Source organism: Nipponia nippon, unplaced genomic scaffold, assembly GCF_047370975.1.
Source record: "Nipponia nippon isolate SJK-2023a ecotype South Korea unplaced genomic scaffold, ASM4737097v1 scaffold_4, whole genome shotgun sequence".
NCBI lineage: Eukaryota > Metazoa > Chordata > Aves > Pelecaniformes > Threskiornithidae > Nipponia > Nipponia nippon.
The window spans coordinates 105,839,379-105,867,149 of NW_028262358.1; the positions used below are offsets into that span (position 1 = coordinate 105,839,379).

Below are 27,771 nucleotides of genomic sequence, written 5' to 3' on the forward strand. Positions count from 1 at the left end.
CGTGTTGCACACAGCTGCAAATGATCATATATTGCTCCTGTTAGACCTTGGTAATTAACTCAAAAGGGCTGGTGAACTAGTTATGTATAAGAGAGATGTGAATTATGTTGGTAGGTCAGGTGGTGCTAGATACTTGGCTTGAGCGAGTTTTAGATAAGACATATTTTTAGGCTCCTGTTTGAACTCACCCTAATAGATTGAAGGTAAGTACAATTCTAATACAAACACAAGAGATTTTCTCAGCCTATTTAAAGAAAGAAATGATTGAAATTTCTGAGCATATTTTAACATATATTTTAACTGAAGTCACTGTGTTCTTAACAGATTAAAAATTATAGATGACAACCCTAAAAAAATGTCAAACCTTAACAGCAGATTAAAGATATTTCTCACCATCTTCATTCTGGTAAAATTACTCTTGTTTAGTGTATACTACATTTGAACTAGTTTGGTTCATGTTTTTAAAGAATCTAAATTGTAAACCCCACAATTTAAGATGCTTTTTGTATTGGCCACTAGCTATGCCAACTCAAAAGGACCATCTACATAAGGGACCATCAGGGGATGATCTGTATGCACAGGGAAGTAGAAAATAATTTTCAGTGTTCCAGGTAAGAAGTTATAGTTGCAGAAACTCACTAATCATGATCAGTTAGTCAGTGCCAGTTTAGTCTGCTTTAAGCAGACTGGCCATGTACATACCCATTACAAGAAAGAAGAAATTATATTCTTTATAATTTTATAACTTTATCACTTTATATTCTGCACAATGTCACTGTTTTGAGAGATCTGAATGGTGACAAATATCTAAGGCATTAATTCAGGCTAGAAATCTCTAAACAAGGTATTCTATAAATATATTAATTTAAGACAGAAAGAAAACTCAGACTCAAAATATCTGAAGCTGAAAGAGAAAGTGTAGTTCATACTCCAGAGAATTTATTTTAGGGTTTGGTGGGTTTTTTTACTTACATATATTTTTAATTATGATCTGTAATGAGGCTCAGTAACTGAGAGTCTGGCAAGCATAAAGAACCTTCTGTCCAAACACCGCGGTTTGCACTAGGACTTATATTCTTAAATGTGTATGAAAGACACTTCATGTCTGATTTCATATTCCTAATAATGATACTATCGTGGGTCTTTCTATTAGCTTTATGGTGTTATTTCTGCATTACAAAATATTGAGACACTTGTAACTTACAGTGTTCAGCTTCAGGAGTGTGGGGAAGAATGGGAAGGGACTAGCATGCATACATCGAATAAGGGCAGGGCATGGAACAGCCAGGAAATGTGGCAAACTAATAACTACTGTAATAGTTTTATGGTATCTGTGAGACTAGACAAAAGATAGAAAATATCCCAAAATGGAACATATCTTGCCTTTAAGGGTGATGGTGGTTCAGTTTTGGGTTTTTTTGGGGGCTGTGGGTTATTTTTAATTCTTAGCTCCTAGCTACTTTGGACAAATGTTCCTATTTAACTCATTTGTACAGACATGTTTGCCTGTTCATGTAAGTTTGTTTTTTTTTTTTTTATTTTAAATGAGGCATGACTGATAATATCTTCATGTGGATATTAAAATATTAAACCTGAGTTCTTGCATTTATTTATATAATCTTCCTTTTCTTTTTAACTGGGACACAGTTCAGGACTTTTAATACTCCAGATTCCCCGCCAAATTCCTAATCGTCTTTGGAAAACACAAAAAACATGATGCAGAGGAGCAAGATAGGTCTTTTTCATAGTTGTAAGAGTTTTTGAGCTCTACTCTTGAAAATAAAGGAATGGTTTTTTTTTGTATAAAGAATATATGAGCAGGCTAAGGCTCTTTTGGATCAATTAAGGACAAATTTAGCATCTAGAAAAACCCTTGGAGTTATATTGTCTTAATGCTTTTTATGTGAGCATGTTTCTAATTTTGCAAACAGAAATGTAACTGTTTTCTTTCACCAGATCAAAACTGTTTTCTCCTTTTTAAACTTGTCTCATGCTTTAAACAAACCTAAGTGAATATGACAGCACAATATTTTTATGAAAATTGCATATGCATATAAATCTGTGCTGCAGAGAAGCCCTCGGGGATGTCTGCAACCTATGACCATGTCTGGAAATGGAATAGACTGGAGGGTTTTTTTCTAAGCTCTAGGAGTCAGTTTAGGACTTGGGACTTCCAGCTAAAAAGGGAATTCTCCCTGATGCACTTTTCTGAAGGCTCCTCTGCCAATAAAAGGACAATGATAAGACAGCCCATGCTGAGTAAAAAATAAATCTTGCAGTGAATCACAGAACAGTTGAGAGAGATCTGGAGACCATCTAGGCCAGTGCTGTGCTTAGAGTAGGGTCAGCTAGAGCAGGTTGCTCAGTGCACTGTCCATTTGGGCTTTGAATATCTCCAAAGATGGATACTCCACAATCTTTCTGGTCAGCCTGTTGCAGTGTCTGACTACTCTCACAGTAAAAAGGGGTTTTCTTATGTTTAAGTGTTTAACTTTGTTACAGAAGTTATCTCGTCATAAACCTGAGCTCCTTAAAGTTAGAGGTAAGGTCGGGCTGAAAACTAACATATATAGCCATATAACTGTCTAATGAAGCCCTGCTAAACTAATTGCTGAAACTCCATATATAACTAGTCAGTGCAAGGCAGGTGCTTGGACCGCCTCTGAGAGAAGACATGTCTCTATCGTCAACTGCAAATGGCATCTAGACAACTGTGGGCCAGTTGCTTGACTCCTATTGCTAAGGCATTCGTGAATCCACCTGCAATGATTGGGATGGTCTTTGATATTAAATGTTACATGAAAGCAAAACCTACTCACTTAGATGTGTCTATAGTGGGAGTCCTATATTGTGATTATCCTGCACAAGGTCTTCCCAGCCACTTTGTGCTGCAGGCTCAGTCCATCCCGACAGTTTCTGTCTCATCCTGAAGGCTTCTCAGAAACTTAACCTTGTTGTGTGTGTCCCATGGAAGGGCACTTTCCCTTTCTTACCAGAATTTATCTTGCAGAACAAGGTCACAGAGTAGTCTTCCTCTCTGCTTTCCCAGCATACCCTTCAATCAAAATATACCTTAAACTCGGAACATATCCAACACAGACAAATACATCTATGAATATGTTCTAAAAGTTTCTAAGTTAAAAAACCTTGTGTATTTTATCTCGATTATAGAAATATCCAAGGAAGGGGAATAGCAACTCCTACTTTGCTGCTGGCTTTCTCAAAATTTCCTGAACAAGAGAGTCAAGATATTTCCCAAGCAGCTGAACGAATGGAAATGTCAATTCAAGCACTGAAACAAAAAGTTTGCCAGAAGCACAAACGATCATTGCGTCCAACTGGTAAATATAGTATATTGACATTGGCAAAATACCCTGTTGATTTCTTAAATGTTGTCTTTTAGATTAAAGTTGGGCTAGCTTCACTTTTGTTTCACCTTTGGCAGGAATATGTATCTTGTCTGCATCCTGGAGCCAGGATGCCCTCTCTTTTGTTCTTAAAAGCACCTCACATAGTCACTGTTTTACATTTTTCTTTGCTGGAGTGTGGGTTGTGGTCCTATAGCTGAAGCGAGCAGCACTTTGCTATTGGCTTCCTGTGAACTCATGACTGTATATTTGTATTGCCTATAAATCAGTTTCCATATCCACAGTGTTGCAAGCTTCTTGTTTGCAGTGAAATATCTGTCTTTCCCAGCACTTTGGATTTAGTGCTTCTGGGGCCTAGAGTCTACAGATAAAATAATACGATTTCTATCACTCTGTGGCACTGGCATTTTCAAATACACTTCCTCTGGACATTGATGGCCTTATTAATATCCCTCTTTTAAGAAAATACTTTCTTATTTCCAAAACTAATTTTATAATGCATTGCTGTTATGCATTTATTTCTGCTTTACTTTTATTTTAACTGTTTTTTTTTATGTTAGATGGAGAAAGAAAGAGAGATAGTTCAGAGAGTTCAATGATGTATAACTGTCTAAGTAAAGTAAAATTCTTGTTGCTGTTAATTAAAGATGAATTTCAAGATGTCTGTTTGGTGTCTGGAAGGCTCAAACATTCAGAAACATTGACTATTTTTTATGTAATTTAATTCTGTCACAGCAGCATGAACTGGAGAATTATAATTTGTATTCTCTGTCTTAGTATTATAACATGACATTATTTTTCAAGATATGGAAACATTAGAGTGCTGCAGGCAAAAATAAAGGTCCACAGTTATTTTATTTTTTTTTTCCTTGTGGAAACATCTGGTTTACTAAACTATGGGACATTTGTAGAACTCAAAATATATCTATATCTGTGTATATGTGCATATATTTATAAATACACAGACACTCACACACAGAGATACAATTATTTTTCTGCTGATGCAGTTTCAAAAGAAATCAAATTTCTAAACCATAGAACAAGTACACAAAAGTCTTGTTAATTTTCAAAACTGAAACGACTTCAATGGAAGATGAATAAATGCTATACAGTCTATGTGCCATGACAAAGAGTAGTTTTATGTGAACTAAAGAACTAAACTGACTTTAAAGAAAACATGTTAATCAATACCTAGGCAGCACAGATAACTGGGGAACTGGGCTTGGAGCATAACTTTGAACCATAACTAAAATGGAAATAAAGCTGTATCCACAAATTTGGCATGAGTAGCTAGTACATAATGACAAGGTTGCGTGGCCAGTCTAACAGCCCATTCTCTCTCTGTTCTCACCCCTAGCTTGCACAGGTTCTCGCTGCTCAGCAGAACGTTTTTTGAGCTGATTTGGCTCTTGAACATTTTTTCACTGGTTTTTCTGTCTTGATTAATGGACTAAAGCAGCTTAGTTCAAAGTTGGATGGGCAGAACAGATAGGTGGTCGGAATGGGTGACCTAAGTGCTGGGTCCTGCACTTGGGTCACAACAACCCCATGAAATTCTACAGGCTCAGGGAAGAGTGGCTGGAGAGCTGCCCAATAGAAAAGGACCTGGGGGGTGCTGATTAACAGCCAGCTGAATATGAGCCAGCAGCGTGCCCAGGCAGCCAAGAAGGCCAATAACATCCTGGCTTGTATCAGAAATAGTGCGGCCAGCAGGACTAGGGAAGTGATTGTCCCTCTGTACTCAGCACTGGTGAGGCTGCACCTCAATTACTGTGCTCATTTTTGGGTCCTTCACTGCAAGAAGGGCGCTGAGGTGCTGGAGTGTGTCCAAAGAAGGGCAACGAGGCTGGTGAAGGGTCTAGAGCATGAGTCTTATGAGGAGTGGCTGAGGGAATGGGGGTTGTTTAGTCTGGAGAAAAGGAGGCTGAATGGAGACCTTATTGCTCTCCATAACTACCTGAAGGGAGGCTGTAGCAAGGCGGGGGTCGGTCTCTTCTCCCAAGTAACAAGTGACAGGACAAGAGGAAACGGCCTCAAGTTGACTCAGGGGAGGTTTAGATTGGTTATTAGGAAAAACTTCTTCACCAAAAGGGTAGTCAGGCACTGGAACAGGCTGGCCAGGGAAGTGGTTGAGTCCCCATCCCTGGAAGTATTTAAAAGATGTATAGATGTAGTGCTTAGGGACATACTTTAGTGGTGGACTTGGCAAGTGCCTGTTTAACGGTTGGACTCGATGATCTTAAAGGTCTTTTCCAACCTTAACAATTCTATGATTCTATTACCTGCAGTAGCCAGTGGGGAGACAAGGGCAAGAGTTAGATGCTGCCTCTACCATTTTCTTTCAGCATGCGATGGTTACAGTTTGAATGGCAAGAGTTCTCTGTGTTCAGGAAGGATATTTCTCCTCTTTCATGCATACTTCTACTTCCAACTGGTCATACACATGCTTACATGCATGTGTGGGTGAGAGAGGGTGCTCTCTGGAGCTTACACAGCAATGTGACTTTGTCCCTCATCAGCAGAATGCTCACTGGGAGACCTGTCTGGGATCATATTACAAAGATATTAATAACATGCTGTCTACTGGTATACAGCTCCCTGATTTTACCTAGCTTCCAAATTTCAGCTAAAAATTCTGAGCCTCTTCCTATCCACACCTAATTATATAGTCAACCGTAGTGTCTTTAAATTTCTGCATCCTTCAGTCCCACATTTTTCCTCCTTGGTATATACTTCTGTTCTTGAATGGCATTTTTCACACCTTTGTCATAAGCACAGGGACTGGACAAGAAATGTGACTACAACACAAGGAAAGAAGGAAGCAGAGAGCAGATTAAAGAAGGAGAAAAAGGAGCAGGTCAACTTCAATTCTCAACTATGGCTGGACTACTTCCTTCTCATTCTCTATGCATCAGATAATAAAACCAGCTCTTTCCTTTCACCCTCTCTCTCCTCTAAGTCTCTGAGACTGCCTCCTGCAGCACTTCTCATTAAGTGCTCTTTCCTAGGACGAAGAGAGGGGATGCTGTAGTTGTAGCTGACAATAATGCCTTTTCTGCTGTAGCAGCTATATAGCACTAGAGCAAATTGCTTGTTTGGGTTCTTCCTTTCAGATCTTTTATCAGCTGATCTGCTCACTATGATTGCTAACATTTCTGGATGTCTGCCTTATATGTTGCCATCAAAATGTCCAAACAATTGCTTAGCTAATAAATATCGACTTATCACTGGTGCCTGCAATAACAGGTATGTATGATAAGAATTGTGCCCTGAAAAATCCTTCTCTTTTATTCTTTAAACTTGAGGAACTATGTTTACTTTTTCCTAGAAAAACTGGGGGGGAGTGACCTCAATCTGGTGACTTTGACATCAATGTGTCTTTAAATGAGGTGCCTCTGAAATCTCCCAGGGGAAGAACCTCTTAATCTAAGCTTTGGTACACTAATTTCTGTGGACAGGCTCTCCCTATGAAAGCTTATAAGATTATGTAAGGAACTTTAAATTTAGGGAGGACTGATTCAATAGATGCCTTTTTCTATATAAATTGAACAGACTGAATTCTAACCTATCATTCATTTTTGATTGAATTGGATAAAATGATGTTGGGCAGGAAAATATAATTACTTCACAAGAAGCAATAAGAAAGTAAAGTAGATTCTGATTTTTGTATTTTCCCACAACCTCAACATTTAGCAAGCATGCACCTAAAGATTCTGGGTGATATATTTATTTTTATATATCTATTTATATAAATATATGCTTATTGGCTATCTGAATGACTATTATTTATTACTATTATCTACCTGTTACCTAATACATGTGGCAATTGTTTCCATCAAAACCCAACCTAACAGATGTACCTGTATTTTCAGAATCCTCCAATGCAATGAGGGCGTAAAACTGAGAATGAGAACCCTTTTGGTACAAGGGTAAACGATATTTATACTCAGCAGCCTTTGGATACATAGCCATAAGGTCACAAACTGAAAGGCAGACTGTAATGTTACAAGTGAAAGGCTACAGAGCTGTAAATGGAAGGCCAGTAGCATTGCACAGGTTAAGACACTCTGCAACGTGGTGAATGAACAGCAGTAAAATTCTGCAGTTTTATTATTCAATCAGTCTGGTTTTATGAGATTAATCTGTTTTGCTACATCACAAGTCATTTGCAAGGAACATGCCCGATAGGCTCTTTGTTGAAAGGACACAACCTGATATGCATCGATGTTATAAATCTAACTATGTGGATATCCATAATTTCCCCAGGCACTTGCGGAGTTGCTTGGAATGTGAACTAACAGCTAGTATAATATTTGCACTGACAACTCCATCAGGGCTTGAACACATTGGCCAAGATTCATGCAGCTGAACATAGGCACATGGCTGAAGCTCTTAGTTTGCAGGCATGGCTGCTGTAGTCTTTCTCTCCAGAGATGGAGAGAAATACACTCTGTCATGGGTAAGGTAAACCTTTTTTCTCTTCAGTGACTCTGGTAATACTAGGATGTGTATAGGAATTTCAGTGTGGTTTCTAAAGCTGGGTAGGGTAAATAAGGTCCATTGAGTCTGGTTAGTGTGTAGTCACTGTGTTCTACTTTGTATAGCTTTATGCTTGCACCAAATCAGGATTTAAATGCATCACTCATATTTGGTGGTATTTTAGACTCTTTGCTCTAAACATCTGTACAAGGTGGAAGGCAGCAAAAAAACAAAACCAAAAACTTTGAAACCAGCGAGTTAGATCTTAACTTAGTCTAAAACTTTGTGAGCACCTTGAAATATTTCAAGTTATACTGTCTAGGGACATGGTTTAGAAGCTAGGTTAATGGTTGGACTCGATGAGAGGTCCTTTCCAACCTTAATGATCCAATGATTCTATGATTCTATGAAATACATCAACATACATTATACTATAATGTAAACAACATATTCTACAATGTAAGCCAGCTTCAAAGACTTCGAACATTAAATGATGTGCCAGTCTGTACTTTTCCTTGCTTTACAGCTGCCACTTTCAGGTGGAAAATATATCAGGACCTATGTTGTATTTGTAATTTTAGTCACCCAGTAGGAATGTGCAGCTGTGCTGTAGTTCAGTAAATGCTGCATTTCATAGGTGAAATTTAAAAACAAAATTCACAGTGGAATTAATTGGTTACCTATAAGAAAAATCCATTTAAATCTGTTTAAAAGTGAGCATGAAATTTCTTTACAGATGTTTTAATTAATTAGTTCACATATTTGGGACGAATCAGATAGATTACAAAGTATTTATTCCACAGCACTGAGATTACTTTGTTTTAGTGTGAACTTCCTAGAACAAAGGCATAACAGAATAGCATAAACATGGCCTTTTAAGAAGAATATCAATATAACATCAGACATTCCCAGCAGTGTCATTATCCACATTTACTAGTAACAGATATCAACAGATTTTACTTTTCTTTCTGCCTGAAGGCATATGTGTGGATAATAAGCAAAATAAATTTACAACATTATTTTTTAATGAAGAATAAGGAAGACAAGGCAAGTCCAAATAGCTATTTATTTCCCATTTTTTATCCCAACTAACTAGCATTGATCTGTATAGTTTTTAGTGTTTAGTGCAATGAGAGGCAGCCAAAGGTGAAGGAATTACAGGTACTAAAAGAATGGAATCTCACAGTGCAATTAACCTCACCTAATCTTAGCTTTCTGAGGCAGTTATATGTCTACTGCAAAGGTGCAACTTTGCCTGTTCCTAATAGTGAGAGAGAGGATGGGATGACAGGATGGCACACAGAAGTTGTCTGTCTCTCTGGCTTGATGGGCAGGTGCTTAGATGACTAGATTATATTTTGTATGCCTAATATTTGGGCAGCTAGGAGGAATTTTATCTGCAACATTTCTTTTTCATTGCGGTGTCATTAACCATTTCATCAGGTAAGGACCTGATGATTAGTCTGAAGCTCTAATACCGTCAGAGTTAGGGGTATGAATATGGCTCACCTAGTGGAAAGAATGAGCAGTCCCAAATGAATCCATTGACTATAAGAAGGAATTGAGATGTTTCCTTTAGGATAGCTGCTTCATTTCAATACAAGCTAAGTGTTCAGTTTAGTGGCAGACTTATTTTTCAGAAGTTGTCCATGTTTGCCAGAAGTTATGTCCATGGTAGCTCAGAGCGATGTAAAACATGACAAAATCCGATTCTTAAATTGACATATGGCATTCATTCTTTCTACCTGAAATTAGGCAGGACATTAAAATAACATTCAAAAGACATAAATCTGGATAGTGAACTGCATCTTAAAACTCCAGGTTCTTTCTAAGGGAGCCAAAACACAATCCAAACTGTGCAATTCCAGTATTTCACAAGTGAATTAAAAGTCCCACTTCCCATAAACAGAATGTATAGTAATCAAATTTGACTACTCTATAAAGCTGTATGGTACCAAAATCTCATTATTTCGGCTGCCCTGGATAAAAACCTTTTTAACTCAAGCAAGATTCCAAGGCATTAACATGTTTAATGTAATAATAAAAAGGCATGTGAGAAGGGTTTTACTAAAGTAGCATTCCAGTGATCTGCTAAAATATAAAAGCAATCAGGAGAAAAATCACTGGTTAAGCAGTTAAATTAACATTTCATTATTTTTAATTGAGTGAAATAGCACTACGCTATGTGCAGTATTTTATGCAATTTCAATAAAGGCAAATCAACTGTAACTAATTTGAATGCTTTATTAAAGCGTACTTCAACCTTCAAGTGTGAATTATTGTGGATAATTAAGTGTATTACTGTACCATATAACTTGGCAAATTGAGCCACTTCAGTGTGCCAGAGATCAATGAAGTATTAATAAAATAATTGTTCCCTCTTTAGTGTCCCAATAGACATATAAATGTATGTTTTAACACCATGTAGTTCTACTGACTGTCTGGGAATATTTCTGGTTCTTTGTGGCTTACTTTACAATTTTGCTCAGCAGGGTACATTGCAAAAATTTTATTTCTTCTTTTTAATATCTATATATATTTAACAATTATGAAATATATTGAACAGGCTATGTTGAAAGAAATCAATCTAACAACAACAAAAAAAACCCTAAAATATTCTCTTAGGAAAAATTCATTAGAAATGTTCATGATAGAAGGGAAAATTAATTGGGTCAAGCACAAGACTCACTGACTATACTAATAAATAAAAATCACCAGGAATCATTTTCTGGCCCTCAAATTAAGTATGACCTGACTCTTGCCACCCTTTTACTCTTAGATGTTTATCTAAACTTTTTTACTCCCCTTCCTTCTTCCAAGCAGGCTGGCTGTAGGACGGCAAACTGGCATGCACTGATCCCAAGGTGTGACCAGCCAGGTGTCACTCAGAGAAATGCAAATTGGCGTGAGCCAAAAACACAGCGCAGTTAGTGTTAGCAACTTAAAAGCATAGTTAAATGCATACCAGTGCCTGGGCTTGTACATAGGCCCTCCCAAAGCTCTACTCAAGTAAGCAGTATAGATGCAACCAGAAGGAGCGTTACCACTGAATTCAGCAACTTCAGCCATCGTTCCTGTTTCCTCAGTCCTTTCTGCTTAGGTCTTCCTAAATGATTACTTCTGTATGACTAGTATCCATTTTTCTTTTAAGCTTTCTTCACCTTTATTCTAGGGCTTCTTTATATTTTCCTAAATCTTGATTTCTTAGCTCTTGCTCTAAACAAACATCTTTTAAAAGATGCCAACAAAGGCACTTAAGTATATATTTGACTTTATGGGGAATGAGGACACTCTCAGAAAATCACCATCAGGGCAAGTATTTCAAAGATGTCAAAAGGTATATGCCAACTTACATTATAAACATAAGTAATATATAAGTAGTAATATTTCATTAGTAATTTAATATTTCTTTATTTGCCTTTCAAGTCAAACTGATGTTGGCACACATGAAGACCAGTCTGTGATGCCTTTTCAAAGATCATTACATGAACATCTTGTTGCAATGGAATATTGCTCTGTCGCTCATGTTTATTTTATATTATTTAATATTTGTATTATCTTATATTCAGATTTTTATATTCAGAATATGAATATATTATAAATATATTTTAAAATATATAAATATTTTATATTCAGAATATATTTAGAGGTGCAGGATTTTTTTTTTATTTTGCCGCTGTTGTTGTTTTGGGTTTTGTTTTTAATTTTCTCAGGGAACATCCTAGATGGGGAGCATCCAACACGGCCTTGGCTAGGTGGCTTCCACCAGCCTATGAAGATGGACTCAGCCAACCTCGAGGATGGGATCCCAGCGTCCGATACAATGGAGTCCAGCTACCCTTGGTTAGAAAGTGCGCCATGAGATCACTTGAAACACTTACACTGGACTAAAACCATACCTGCCACCACAGACCTCCATTTGTATCAGTAAATCAAATAGCAAAAGAAGCCGTTGAGCTCGGTTAAGGAGCCGCTAGCTTTGCTAAAGCATAAGTTCAGTCAGCCAAATAGTGAGAGGTCCCCTGCACCTGGGCTGGGGTAAGCCCAAGGAGCGGTGCAGGGGGGCACTGACTGCCTGGGGGCAGCTCTGCCGAAAAGCACCATGGGGGAGAGCAGGCAGGGCATGAGCCAGCCGTGTGCCTGCCCGGGCTTGCACCAGGCGCAGGGCAGCCAGCAGACCCAGGGTGACGATTGCTCAGCCAGACAAAAGGTGGTGCAGGGTGAATCTAATCACAGCCCTCCCATGCCGAAAAGCCTGTTATAGAGAAGAGGGAGGTCTTCACAAAGATGCTCACTGACACAGCAAGAGGCAATGGTCACAGGTTACTTCAGGGGAAATTTTGTCTTGATACAAGAAAAAAACCATGTTGTGAGAACAATTAAATGTTGGAATAGGCTGCCTGGACAACTGCTGGAATATTCCTCATGGGAAGTACCCAAGACCTGGCTTGATGGGGCTCTGAATAACCTAATCCCTGCTTTCAATAGAAAGTTGCATCAGGTGGTCTCCAGAGTTTCCTTCCAGCCTAGACTTTTCAGTGATTTTATGATTCTTTGTTTCAATAATGGTGCCTTTATTCAGGGAAGGAGAAGGGGGAAAACAGGGTTGGATGTTAACTAAATAAATATAAAGCACATAGATGTGCTAGCATGTGTATGTGTGTACGCATGTATACCGTTTCTCCTAGATTAGCGCACCTTAACTGAACAAGTATTACTGTCAAATCATAACTTCATTTTTTAGACAGGCCAAGTTACTGAGCTAAGGCAGCAATGCAATATTTATAGATTTTTAGCAGCTCATATACTTAAAAAATAACAGAGCTGCTATAGAGGGAAGTTTGAACAAAAAATATTTGCATAGAGGACTGGGTGAAAAATTCCCCAGTGCAGTGTGCAATGATTTGGGCTGGATTTACTATTTCTGGTTTGTCATCATTGCTTTGAAACTTGACTTTTAATGGACTCAAAGTCTTGTTATTTTAACCACCGTATGTTTGATAAGGATGAGCAAGAGAATTTAGTGTTAATGTCACCTGCAACTCATGTTATTAATTAAATAACATTGTCTCTAAGCTGCACAATTTAGCACTTAAAGATGAAAACCTGACATTTACACAGGTAAATTTCCATTAGATGGTACAAACTGCCTTTTTATAGATTCATTAGGGAAGTAAAACACACTAAAACAAAACTACATAACTGCACCGAATCTGATCATATCTGATCATCAGCAAGGTTCTCTGCTTTATTTTGAAGTAAGGTAGGATAAAACTAGTGCCATAGATGTTTTTCCTTATTTACATAATTAAGTCCTTTTTTTTGTACTTTTAGCTATCTAACTATATCCTTTAAAAAGCAACATGCAAATCACGTGAAGGTGAGAGATACGTGTGAGGGTTCCTATAAAGCAATATTAGAACACAGCGTAGCTGTGCAATTTAACAGTAATGAGAAAACCTTACTAACGGCAAGAAAAAAAGTTTTGTGCTTTGTGGCCATCAAAGCTATTAAAATACTGATACAAGGACTTATATTCCTGATGAACTCTATGTGTCTGTGCTCTTGACTATTTTAATATAAAGCCTGATGTTCCTAACAAGTCCCATGTTGCCTCTTGTCCTTACCAATTCTATTTAACTGCATCTGCCTTATACATTCATTATATAGCCCTTATATTTATTACAGACTCTGTGACTCTATTTTATGTGCTGGCCTTTCAATTGCTTGACTTCTAAGGCAGCTGGTGTATGTGAGGGAATATTTTGCAATATGAGGGAGGAATCTGTGAATAATAATGATACCCTAATCATCACAAACTGACTGCTGATTTTGCTCTGATGGTTTTGCTTGGTGATTAGTATAGGCTGGACATGTAGCATAGATGTGTCCCTGTGTTCTCCCTCAGAGCATCTATATCTCTGTGCAGCTTTCACAGAAGTGCCTCAGAAATATGTTTTGGCTTCTCCCTGCCTGTGAAAATGAAGCAGAGCTTTCAGCTACCATGTATTTGCAACCTAGCTTGTCTCCTGGGCTGCATAAACTGCTCCATTTACTTACGGAGCAGCCCACAGCCTCTGTGTATCCACAGTGATTTGAGGTTGCCCAGCAAACAGAATTCATTTGTTAAAGGAGCAGAAAACAATAAACAGAAAGAAAACTTTTAGACAGTCTAAAAGAAATGTGTGGTTTTCAAAATTCTCTGGAAAGGAACAGATCAAATATATATTGCTCATTTGGCAAATATATATAAAAACTCAGCTGAAACATCTTTGAATCTGCTTGTGGCACTGGTATCTCAGCTCCTGAACAGAAATAAGACTCTGTCAGAGGTTGGATTTTTTATTGTTGTTGGGCGTTTTTGGTTTTGTTTTTAAGCAAACTATTAAAAGTACTCTACAACATAAAGTATTCTAAGGAAAAAAAAAAAAAAGATAGCTTTTATCACTGTTCCCCCTGCTTTTTAGTGTTTTATCATTTTGTGAGAAGTAAATACTACTTGGTACTCAAAGTAAATTAGTTCTCTTCCCAGGTTCGTGAAGTGACAAAAAAAATTATTCACGCATCTAATGAGGCTGTTACTGAAGACAACCTGTATTCTGATATTATTATGGTGTGGGGACAATACATAGATCATGACATTGCATTCACACCTCAGAGCACAAGCAGAACCACCTTCCTAACTGGAATGGAGTGCCAGATGACATGTGAAAAGCAAAATCCATGTTTTCCAATAAAGGTAAGATTCTAAATTAATTTCTTCAAGAGAAATTCCAGGCTCTAAACAGGTGAATAAAGTAAAGAACATTAGTGATACACATACACTGAAATAATTATAAAGCAAATTGATAGATCACCCAGAAATATTAGAGCAGACAGTGATAGAAAAATGGAAACCCAATGCAACTATTAAATGAAACAGGTGGATATTTAAATTGTTTTGTAGAGATAACAAACTATAGCTAAGGTACTTAGTACAAATATAAAATTTTTCTGCCTCTCAGGTTTATGTTGCAGAGAAACCTTACTAGTCCCCTCACAATGTTATTGTTCTCCTGCTTCAAGGTTTTGAGTTCCATTGGGGAAAATAGGGAAGTAGTCATAAATAATTCTGTTTTTAAATTGCCAGCCAGATAAAGTGAAAGAATCTTAACTTTATTCAGTGAAAGCAAAGATATTTCCAGCAGCTAATGTGAACTTTTGAAGAGAGTTATCTTTTCAATGTATGTGTAAAATGATCTTCAGGGAGCTGCTGAAACTTACATACATCACCTCTTTGCTTTGAGTAGATGGAAAACATGAATTCAAAGCTTGTTAGAAGGTTAGAAGAAACATAACTGGTATAAATATAGGATCTTATATGCTCATCTGATTATTTTAAAAGTACAGTATTCTTTCACTCAAAAAATTAAGTAGCAAAGTCAAAGCACTTTTTTGTTTCTCAAACCGCAGCCTGTCCATCTCCTGCTACAGGAGACCCCCATACCCATTACAGCCCTTGGACTGATGCCCCCATCTCTATCCAGAGCAACCTAAATTACTTTCCTTAGGGTCGGAGCTTGATTACAGACCAGCTTCTCTCTGAACTGAGGCCAGTGTAGGGAATAAGTTCCATCAGAATAGAAAACTCTTTTCCCTAGCAAACTGTAATTGATAAGTATGTCACAGTCTTCTCTTGCCTTAAATGCCTCATTCCACTTCCATTAAACATAAAGGAAAATAACTGCTAACTGTAATGGGAACTGAATCAGGTCTTGTGTTGAAAGATGGCTCATCTTCCATTTGGTGAGGGAATCTAAAACACAGGGAAGGCTAAGTGAAATCAATGACCGCCTGCAATTTTACCGCAGGAAGGTAAATTTCTGTCTCATCAACACATACAGACTTTTGAAAGTTTGCCAGCATAGCCTGAGAGCATTCAGTAAGAGCACAGACTTCTTAAAGAATCACATTCTCAAGACACATTTGAAGTATCACATGTTTGAGAGTCTGGGTAGCCTGGCTTGGCCACAACAGCTCTAATTACAGTGATTCTTCCATAGGTCTGACAAAAATCTCAAATTGCCATCTGGTACAAGAAATTATTTATTTTACTCTGTTTATGCTGTTAAGTAATAGCCTTAGAAATGTTCCCATTCCCAAAGTCTTATCAGGAGAGGCTAGGGCAGAAGTCCAGTCCCTCACCAGCAGTGCTTTACATTATGTGTGAAGGAGGTGGAGTGTGTCTCCACCATATGACACAAGGTGGCTATGTATTGACTCCCATTTTTAAAAAGTCAGTTTGCTGTACATATAAAACTGAAAAAGTCTTCTAAAGTTTGTTTTCTGTTTATGACATATTCTTTGAAGCAGTGCAATTAGTATTGATCTCTAAGTGCAAAACCACCACTTTTTTATTACCAAATAGATTTTTAAATTGAGAACAGACTCATACTGTTGCAAATAACTTGAATTAAATGTGGATCACAGGGACCATAGAAGTATAATCACTGAACCCTGACTAGTTCAAGCCTAGAAATTCCATCATCTGCTTAAAAAGGAGGCAATTTAAGGGATCTTCTAAAAAGGACGCCAAGGCTAACATTATTCATGTGGCAGTGGCATTACGGTACAGAGAGAAAGAAGCTGCACAGATTACTGTGGCATATACCCACAAGTGCATCCTTCAGTGCTCTAAACAAGGGACATATTTTGGATTACTGTCTTGGAGCTGTGAAGAGCTTCATCACAGAACATGTTTCAAGGATGCTCTTGAAAGCAACTTACTTGTATTAAATCTAGCACTGAATGTAGCCTAGGAGCTGCTCCTGTTCAGCAGTATAGCCTAGCAGGGGAGTGGGGTCAAGGCATACCAATGGCTACATTTGGTAGTTAGTGTCCGATACTCAGAATGGCCATGGCGGGGACATATAAAGAAATTCAGACACAACCCTGTAAGTATTAGATAAGTTTCCCACCTTCTGGATTCATTACTTGATCACACACCCATGAATCTTTCAGCTCCATTTTGTTATTTTTCTGTTATTCATAGCTTAAAGAGGGACAGATATGAAGATGGCTGTTCTTTTGCTATACTATGTCTAGTATTTTGTTACTGTTTTTGACAAAGGCAAAGAATAGACACTATATTAAAAAAACATAAAGGAGGGGGCTCATAGTTATTAGTGTGACCAGAGGAACTGGTTTTTGAACATTGAAACAAAATGCTGTTTCCCCTTAGAACCGATTTTCTTCCTGAAATCTTAAGTAAAGCTAATCTCCACCTATTAAATACTTGGAGAACAGCCACAGTTAGATTTATACGTTCATTTTGTGTGTGAAGAAACTGTGGCTGGTTTCCAAAGACAGTGAAATCAATAGCATATTATCCAACAATGTAAACATAGAGGCTGCAGTTTGCACTCTTGCTGTGTTCCTGGAACAGCAGCAACCAAGGGAGAATCCACCCATGGAAAAGGAGAACTGTGCTTAGAGCTATACACCCTCTCTGGGGTTTTCACTGGGGAAAGGGAGCTCCTGACTGTGCAGGTTAGGGAAGCTGTCTGGAAAATATTCTGAGTCAGTGCAATTCAGTGAAGGATTGAAAGCTGTGGTAGTGCATTAATATTAATAACAAGTGAAGGTAAATTATTCATAGGTTAGCAGGAACCATTATGATATTCTATTCTGGACATTTTCATAATAAAGGCTACAGAATTTCACCCAGTGATTCTCACATCAAGCCTGTAGCTTCTGGTAGAGCAAGCCTGAACATCCTTTTTCTGTATCTTTTCAAAATCCCATAATGTGAAAAAAAAAAAAAAAAAAAGAAAAGACTAGCTTTAGTTTATACTTCTTTTGCAGCAGCCTGACACATGGAACAGGGTTGCGGAGATAACCTGTCATTCCTCGGATGATAATTTCAGGTTAGGGCTGAGACATAATGAGGCATTAGAAAGACTTTCATAGGACAGCTACTGACTTTTTTCAGTATTAATTACATTGCTGACAGTAAGTTAGACATGGTACATACACATACTAAGATAGAATCCTGAAAAGCTTTCAGACAGTTAATTCAGATACAAAAAGGTGGAAAAGAAACAGAGCCCCAGAAAAGTGAGGTGATTCGCAAAAGGTGTCACATAACATGACAGGTTACTGTCTCAGCTACAAATGGATCAGTCTGTGTGTGCTCAACAACCAGCAAAGTGAGCCCCTACCTTTTTCTTCTGTGCTTCAGAGGTAGCAGCTCACTGTCAAATGGGGTCATTGACTCTCCTCTGAGTTTCACGTCCACAAATAAACATTCTTGTTTTCCTTTGGAAAACTTTCATAGACCATAAGCTAGGTTTTCTTTTAAGTCTACAGCAAGAATCCTTTTACAAGGTCATTTCCCACAGAACAAATTCATAATAAGAAAGACTTCTTTAACTGAAATGACAGTTTAGACATTGTAGTACACTGAAACAATCAGTGCCTTTCATTTTCTGACACATAAAAGAATTTCACCATAAACAGGTTCGACTATGCATATATAATAACAGTTTAAATCAATGTGCAGCTATACTAGGAAAACTATTGTGGCCAGAGAGGTATTTGTTGTGATATTTTTTCCTCTAGAATTATGCAAGGCAGAGAAAAAATTGATATGGATATTCTTCATTAGTTACGGAGAGAAATGTGATTCTGTACCCATTTCAGCAGAAAAAGGTCTCTTTTTTTCTCTTTATTATTTTTAATGTCATTTGAATAATAACATAAGGAACCTCTCATTTGCACATTCAGCTGCTGGCTGCACACTGCTTATCCCATGAAAAGGGAAAGGACTGCATTATGCAGTTCTGCCAGCCCCTTAATGTTCATTACTGCTGTTTTTCTCCATTGGGGCACAGAACGGTTTGAATTGAAATTGCAGAGGCAGTTAACTAAAGATTATTCAGTATGAACTTCATTCACTGTTGATACTTTTTTTGTGAGCCTCACTGTTTAACAACTTAAAGGTGGTTCATACATTTTTTCCTAGTGATACCTGAATTCTTCCAGGCTTTCCTGATAACTAGAAGCAGGAGGCACTCAAACACATACAATGCTGTGGCAGGTATTTGTAGCATGAGAACAGACAAGAGACTTATTGTAATGATATTATAATGATATTATAATCTCTTAATAATGAGAACAGCAAAAGACTTAATAATAGAGACAAATACTAAATAAAAAACCCAAGGCAGAGAAATTACTGATGTCAGCAATCAGTGAAAGAAAGAAAAAGGAAAAGAAATTACACACTTCCTTCAAAAATAACCTACTTGATTTGCTAAAACCTAACTAATAAAGAAATATTGGTAAAATTTCTTTACCAAACAAAACCTGAAAACCAAATGAAACCCTTTCTTAAATGCTTTATTGGTATCAATTCCTAGTTCCACGCGTTCTCAGTACTAAGAAAAATTTATTTGATGTAATAAATGAGGTAATGCTGTTATTATATGAAGCTCTTGAATTCCTTTCCAAAGTTGCCTTGTTACTTTTACCCCCAATTTAATGACTATTTTTCTTCACAGACTGGTGTCTGTATTATTAGAAGTATGAAGAAGAAACTACATTTTATATAACACCTGCAGTATTCACTGTCTTCTGCCAAAGGGTTTTCGAAAATGAAAAGCAAGGAGATAGAATACAAATAAAAAAGGTTAGCTCCGGTGTCTGCACAAAACATTTTTTTCTCTTAGTCAAATGTTTGAAGATTTTTTTTTTTCCTGAGATCTTTCAGCAGCTTTAGTAAGTGTTATCTGTTCCTATTTCATGTTGATGAATTGATAAGAAAACCCCAGCATTATATTCCCTGAAACTCAGACTCCATGATTTTTATAACATTTTTAATTGAGGTTAATCTTTTTTAAATTTTTGGAACTGAAACATTGCTATGGCTAGTTGATGGTGCACAATGCAGTGCTGTTAGAATTTGGAAATAATGTGCTTTTCAGAAAAACAGAGTTTGTAAACCCAAATGTGCATTGGACAACAAAGATAGATTTTAGTTATTTTGAAATCTGGCAGTTTTTGGTTTAGTGATGAACTCTATTCTTTGAAATAGAATTGATGTTCTGAGCTTCCCTTTTGGATATCCTACAATGCAAATAAAACCTTTCTCCCTCTTCCTTTCTATCCTCCTCCAAGATCTCTGCTGCCCTCCCCACATCTGTTAAGTTATTCATGCACCATTTTCCATGCTCTGCTGTGGCAAAACTTCTAGCTGTCTGGTTTGGGATGTATTTTCCCCTAAGACCCTTACCTATACCCCAAGATCCAATTTCATAATTCCTACGTTTCTCCCATGCCCTTTACCTGTATTTGAAGTCGCTGACTCCGCAATGGGTTGGTTCAGACTATATGAATGCTGATTATCCAGCATCCACACAAATGCTGGATCACCATTTGACTTCAGTCTCTCATCTGTGTGTGGGTCAAACCAATAAAGGACTCAAAGTCTTTCATTTGGCAAAGGCTATGTTCAGCCTTTGCTTTTTATAAAGACAGCCAGAATTTAATACTTGTAAGACAGTGGTCGCTGTAAAATAATGTGGGGGAAGAATTATAGAGGACTGGCAGAAAGCAGAGTGAATAATTACATACATATTTTTTAGTTAGGAAACTGGATTAAAATTAGGTATCGAAACAAAGCTTTTACAGCGTGCTTCTGCAGACACTGAAACTCTTTGTTATGTTTTTATGTATACATGTAAACCTGCTGTTTCACTTGGTGCTTAGTAGAACATAATTAGACCAGATGTTCACGTCTTCACTGTGATACATTTCATGATGAATTTTCATTGTGAAGCCAGGCTAATTTAGGTGTAGATTTACACAAAGGGGGTTACATCAATAGCTTGCTCTTACAACAGAGTAAAGGTTTGGGGTTTTATTTCTGTCTTTGCTTAAAAAGGATTAAATCAACTTTTTGCTTAAATTTAAAGGAAAACCATCTCTACAGGTTTAGAATATGTCAGTCCAGTAGATGAGATCTGAACAACTGAAAACTGAGACAGAAGATGGAAATATTTACACAAGCCTTAATTCAAGATCCACAGCTGTTACCTTCACCTCAGAAAATACATGGTTTTTTTTATGCAGGTGACCACCAATGATACATTAACTGCAGGGATGGATTGCCTGCCCTTCTACCGCTCATCTCCTGCATGCGGCACTGGTGATCATGGTATTCTCTTTGGAAATCTATCAGCGCTAAATCCAAGACAACAGATCAATGGCTTAACTTCTTTCCTTGATGCTTCTACCGTCTATGGCAGTACCCCTGCCATTGAAAACAAACTGAGGAATTTAACAAGCAAAGAAGGCCTTCTTAGAGTAAACAATAAATATTATGATAACCATCTGGAATACCTGCCTTTTACAGACCAGATCCCATCACCTTGTGCACAGGACTCGAATGCAAGTGAAGATGAGAGGATTGAATGCTTTATGGCTGGGGATAGCCGATCCAGCGAAGTCACATCTCTGGCAGCTATGCACACACTGTGGCTGAGAGAGCACAACCGCCTGGCCAGAGCCCTCAAAAACATCAATGGCCACTGGACTGCTGAGACAGTCTACCAAGAAGCACGAAAAATTGTCGGTGCTCTGCATCAGGTTGGCTGCTTATTTGCTTATCTACATGTTGCAGTGAATATCTTAGAATCGATTACAAAGCTTCAAATATATTTCTGTGGGTGGCTTTGGAGATGATGTTACCTTTTCTTTGCCACCAATTTCTGCACTTCAAATTTGGCATGTTCGAAGTTTATTCTATTTTCCACTTTCCTGAATGCAATGTCCTTGTCCTTAGTTTGTCCAGATCCCTCAGTGCTCTGATTTTCATGGCAGTTTCTATTCCATTTCATCTTTCTGCAGGCTTCACCAGTGTCTATTTTGTCTATTGAAGACGCCTTTTCAGATGCATTTCTTTGTAGGTTTTTTTTTGCTAAAGAAAACAATTAAAAAGTAATGTCTCTGTATTTACATGGTGTTCAAAATGCTTACATTCCCACAGGAATTATATAAATTAATAACGTCCCTATGTAAAAATGTCTGTGAGGTTCTCAATGCATTAATGCATAAACTTCAAGGGATACTCTTGATAGGAGATAGCAGGACAAAAAAATATGGGAAAACACAGGAGAAAAGAGTTCCTAAGAATGTTTATATTATACCTGAGAATACAAAGAACTATTTCTGCTCACTATTTTACCTTTTTCTCCCTCCTTCCTCCAACCCCAAAGTAGCTACACAGGCTTTAACTTCTTTTTTCCTCACAGTTCTGGTATTCCGTGTGGACAGCATCTGGTCCTGCAGACGTTCACGTGACCCTATCATAAATGAAGCAAAATGAAAACATTCAACAGGATTTCCCTTGCACAAAATATAATCTGCTTGCTTATGGTGTTAAAGGCATTCAAATCTGGATCGCATCAGGACTCGGATGGATTTCTCCAACGCTAGCCTGATAGATGGAGAGATATTGTGGCTCCCTGTCCTCAGGTCCAGCCAAGCACTTATGCCCAGTAGGCATGCACATGGGTGCACTCACACACACACACACACACACTAGGCCACACCAACCAGCACACACCAAAAGCAGCACCTTTGCTGGCACCCACAGGAATGTAAACAACATGGATGACCTGACCCCTGTTCTCTGCAGCTGCTCGGGATTGAAGTCCATTAATGAAGTACACACACAGGCAACGCAGGGCTCTCCTGGACAGCCTGCACAGTGGCTGGCCCCAGAGCCGGTCCAGCTCATGATGCCTGAACCCACGAGCCCCTGAGGCTCAGGGTCACACTCACTCTCTTTGCAGGTCCTCAAGTTTCTTATGCTGCTCACCATCTCTGGTCTGGCTGGAAACTCACTAGTGATCACACATACACACTCAGAGTAGAGAGTACAGCCACAAAGGGGATAGTGAGAAATAGGATTTCAGAAGAATATAGCTTAAACTGCAGAGATCAAGCACAGGGCTCAGTCAGACAAACACACTGATCAGCTGACTCTTCACACTCAGACAGCCCCTTTTATGCCCTTTTCCCTCTATGTCCCCATGCTTTTTCCAGTCCACCTTGACTGACTCCACCTTGACCGAGTCCACCTTGACCAAGTCCACCTTGACCCCTCCCTTTCCCCACCTTTAGTCCTTTCCCTGAGTACCCCATAGTGTTTCACACATTCCCACAATCCCCTTAAAACATCGCAAACAAAGTTCTTACACAGTCTCCCCAAGTCCTCTCTTCCCTGCACCTCACAATGACTCCTACCCCAACCACCCCTTTAGCTTGCAAGATGTCCAGGGGACAGTTTCTTTTGTTGGCTCATCTTGGTGGGTTTCATACCCGGGCTTGGGGTCTGGCCACACTGTCTGGTGGCCTCAGGGAACGGACAATCCTGCAAGTCCATTTTCAATGGTTTGGTTACTCAGGTTACTCCACCTGATGTTGCTTCTCCAAGCCTCATCAGACCCTTTGCATTTGTGGAGATTCACCTTTAATCAGACAACCTAAGAGACCGTGATTCAGCCTGTCTGTTATAATCCATAATACTGGATGAGTAATACCAGGACCAGAATAATCTGAAGGCTAGAGAACTTTCGTACACTTTCTGATTCTTACAAACAGACTTTTTTAGTACCAAAAAGAGATTTTTTTTGAAGTTGAATTGGGTAAGGAGGGGGAAAAATTTCACTATTCTGATAAAACACTTCTTTTTTCTGCCACAATTTTTAGTCAGCAGGATATGCAGAATGGTTCTTTTAAGAAATCACCTGCATTCTCTGGCATGTTGTTATTTGTACTTAAAGCCAGATAGCTTCAGAAAAGTAACGTACTTTATTTAATTGTATTTAGTCAGTCCTTTTGAAAAGTTTGGCTTTTTTTTTATATATATATTTTGGTTACATCAATCATGTCAGCTCCTCTGCTGTAAATGTGCTCTTTGCATTAAAATAATGGCACTAACAAGTCAGAATGGTTGTTAATACTTGTCAGAAGAAAAGCGTAGATCCAAAAGTATGCCTCTGCCCATTCATATACTTCTGATTTATGTCCAGTAACATGGCCTGAAAGAAACTACTTTGTGCAAGGCAATAAGCTGCATGAATCTTGGCTACTCATTATCTCTACCAGTATCACAGACTAATGAGATTTGCCTATGGCTCATTAGAAATGTGTTTGAGTTATTTCTAGCTGGTTCAGAGACATTTATTCAAGAGAGATAATTGGAGTATCTCTGTTAATGTGGTATGCTAACCAGCACACTAATGACAGCTCTAGCTGAAGTTACCTTGAGATTTCCACTCTCAAATTTAGTTTCAGTTGCTATACATTTCTAAAATTCTCCCTTTTTGGAATTAATACTTTCAAGCGTAATTTTTGCCTGTGGGTGTGTAATTATAGAGAATTGAACAAAAAGCCTCCTCTTCTTTCTAGAATAAGGAGAATGAAAAAAATCTCTCTCTAGACCATACTTTTCCTCCTAGATGCTTTTTTGGCAACGTAAATATCTCTAGTGATAAGCGTTTAATAATAGAAACTTGACAAAGTTACCAAACATAATAATTGCCTGTTGATATCCTGGACAAAACAGATTTTTTTTTAGTTGCATTTTAGGCATGTTTCACTGATAAGTAGTAGTTTATATAAGACACAACAGTGGTTAACTCTCCCCTTGTATTTTACAGGAATGACACATGCTTAACTCTAAAGTATTAACACTACAGTATACACTGGTAAAAATACATACCTTGATTTACTTAGTGTTTTGTGCAAAAAGACATGTTTTCATTGTCATTTACTAACTGAAATGAAACTATCTATCTGCTTGTTTTGCTTATTCCTGTTTTGACCTGAGAAAACAGAGTAAGGAGAATTAGGATTCCTCCTTTTAAGCTATTTGTAAGAAAATAGTTTAAATTTGTTTTTCTTTAAACAAAAAATGTACATAACACAGGAAAAAATGCTCAGTAATGCAACTGCTACAGTCTTAACATTGCTATTTCACGTGGTTTGCAGGATGCAATTGCATGCACATGTGCTGTCCCTCCCAGAGACCATTTCCCCTGATGTGCTCTTGGGATTGTGAAAGCCAGGTGATGTGGCACTAGTCAGAGTGAAGCAGGAGTTTTGCAGATCAATGTGAATCAAATTCTCTTTGATTTATTACAGTATCAGAGAACCATCTCTGGATTAGTGGTTTTACTGCCAGTTGATCCCAATTGTAGTTGACAAGTGCCTTTAGTTTTCAGTGTGTATATAGGTGGTTTTTGCACTTCCTTCTACATCTGCTTTTGTTCTCCTAACATCTTGCATCCTTGCTTCTCTGCCATGATCCGAGGCATGGGTTGAAAGTGGGTGTCTTCTGAGGCTGACATACTTTAACTTAGCTACAATTATTGGGTTCAACATGGCTAACTTGGATGAAACTTGTTTGTGAAATTAAATGATGAGATAACTCCTCTCAGAGCTTAAACTCTATGAAATTCTAAAAGATGAATAAATAATAGTTATTATTAAAGAGTATGTGTTGCATACTGTCATAACTCATGTTTATAGAGTATAGTTCAGACTATTAATGGAACTATAATAATGTGTTCTTTATTTATTAAAAATTGAACTATCATACAATTACCCTTTACAGAAAAGTTTAGGAATTCCACATCATCTGTAAATCCTTTAATATCTACAGTGAGAACTTCAAACCAACTGTGCTTAGCAGTTGAATTAAACTGTGCTTAGCAGATGAATTAAACATCATTGCTATGTTTGGTTGTTATTTCTGCAATCTTTCCCAAGTGCAGGAGCTTCGTTTAGTTGACTCTTCACTATCTCAGTGAGATACTGAGACAAGTTGCATTTTTGGCCTTACTTATTCTTATGATAGTTCACATATTTTTATATTCTCTCTTCCGGCCTTTTTTAATTTTCCTTTTCCATCCATTGTGCCCCACTCACACCTACTTTGGAAAATGCTGGAGGGGTTTTGGCAAGGAAAGTCTGCTGAAACTTATGAGAAGTAATATGAATTTCTGTGACTTTTGCACCTAATTTAAAATAACTTTTAACATGAACAGAAAAATTCTCAAAAATAATCTGAAATTATGTAACCTATTTCCAAATACCTAATGTGTGGCTGACTTCTTCTGGAGGTGGCCCAGCCTGAAGGCAAACCCAGCCAGGATGCTCGCTGAGTTCATAAGGACACTTGGGAACCCCTGTTGTAATTCTGCCTTCTGAATGAGAGGGATGCTGCCTTTCACACTAACAGTCTGTTTAACTTGGAGTATTATTGGGCTTGCAGGTCAGGATTCAGTTACTTTTCTATAAACAGTGCACACGTGGTTGATGATATGATGTAAAATCTGTACAAAGCTTTTTCTGACAGTCTTGTAATCATTCAGACTCTGTTTCTGACTGAATACTTAGCAAATGATTCATTGAATTGCTAGGAAATCAAAATTTTATTTTCTCTGATATGACTAAATGAATAACATTTAAATACTCTCAATCCGTCTGTTACTGTCTGGTCATATATACTACTAAAGTAATTTAAACATTGAGCATATGGGCTTCTGTTTAAAAGACAGTGCCCATTTGTCATCATTTTTCACTGAATTATACCATTGAAACAATGACTGCTGTGAGACAGTAGAAATATTGACATTATTGATTAAAATTAATTTCTTCATGAGACTTCTATGGAGCTTGGAGTTGATGCTATGAGGTGCTGAATGTCTCATAAGAGGAGCTTGGATTACCACTAATCTCATAAATGTCACAAAGAGTTGAGACCACACAGTACCTTGCAGGTTCAGACTCATTATATCCACATAAATCCCTTATGCTGCTGCAAACACCTGAAAGTTAACTTATTCATAAATAGACTCAAAGTAAGTAATAAATGGTAGAGCAGTTCATTGTACTTGTTTGCAATTTCTTTTTCATATAGACCCTTCCTGGCTCTGATTTCATTGATGTATTTTTAGACAAGAGCATTCCTTTGTTTCCACAGGAGAATCTCAGTTATTGAAGGAATGCTGTATCGAAGGAAGTATTATGCTTATTTATGCCAAATATGAAAGGAAATAAACCTTTCAAATCATTCTCTCATAGCAGGGAGTGCATGCAAAAGAATTTTAACAAAAATAATGTTGATGTTTGTCAGCTGTTTACACCTTCTTTAAAACTTATATCTGTGTCAGTTATGAGAACTTGTAGCGAGCCTCTCCTTGACTTCACGTGGACAAATTCAGGCAAGGTATGTTCAGAGACTACACAAAGACTGGATGCTACATGCTGATGTACTTTAGATATTGTTCTCTTTCAGACTCCAGATTCTTTCTGGCAGTATCGTCTTCTGCTGTGTTATAAACATCTTCTTAGTTTGTATTCTCTAAAAATCACCTCCACTTGATGGAGCCTTATTTAGCTATTGGAAGTTTCCATCAAACAGATGCCTCTCCTAGCTCAAGACAGGCATAAGACCCCTTTTTACCTTATCCTTTTAATTTTCATGTCTTGAAATTGCAACCCCTCTTCCCCTACCAAGGAAACAAGAAATGAAGATCTTACCTCTGGAGCAAATGAAAAATCTGAATTGCCCTTTCCTTCGGGGCATCTGGCCTTTATGAGCAGCTTAGGTTGGGATTTCATTTACAATGAACCAAAAAATGACAGTCATATCAGGATGTTTGTGTCCATGGCTAACCTAGTCCTATTTAAAGTCTTTGATTGTAAAAACTAACTCTAAATCTAAAATTAGAAAGAATTGTTGTCTTGCAAAACCTTTGTGAATGCAGCAAAAGGTTAACTTCTCAAATGACAGTGTCAGTATTAATTTCTAGCCATTATTTTCTTTTCTTCATATGATGTATTAAAGGAGCTGTAAAAAGAATTCTAACCT

General features: G+C 37.8%; 1 protein-coding gene across 1 annotated transcript in view; it reads left to right on the forward strand.

Moving 5' to 3' along the window:
• TPO (thyroid peroxidase) overlaps nt 1–27,771 on the forward strand; it is a 63,457-nt gene that overhangs the window by 21,570 nt on the left and 14,116 nt on the right. The window contains exons 2-6 of the mRNA XM_087776396.1: nt 3,172–3,341; nt 6,482–6,614; nt 11,561–11,690; nt 14,380–14,586; nt 20,958–21,473. Coding sequence (XP_087632522.1) covers nt 3,172–3,341; nt 6,482–6,614; nt 11,561–11,690; nt 14,380–14,586; nt 20,958–21,473 — 1,156 coding nt within the window. The remainder of the gene's footprint in view (nt 1–3,171; nt 3,342–6,481; nt 6,615–11,560; nt 11,691–14,379; nt 14,587–20,957; nt 21,474–27,771) is intronic.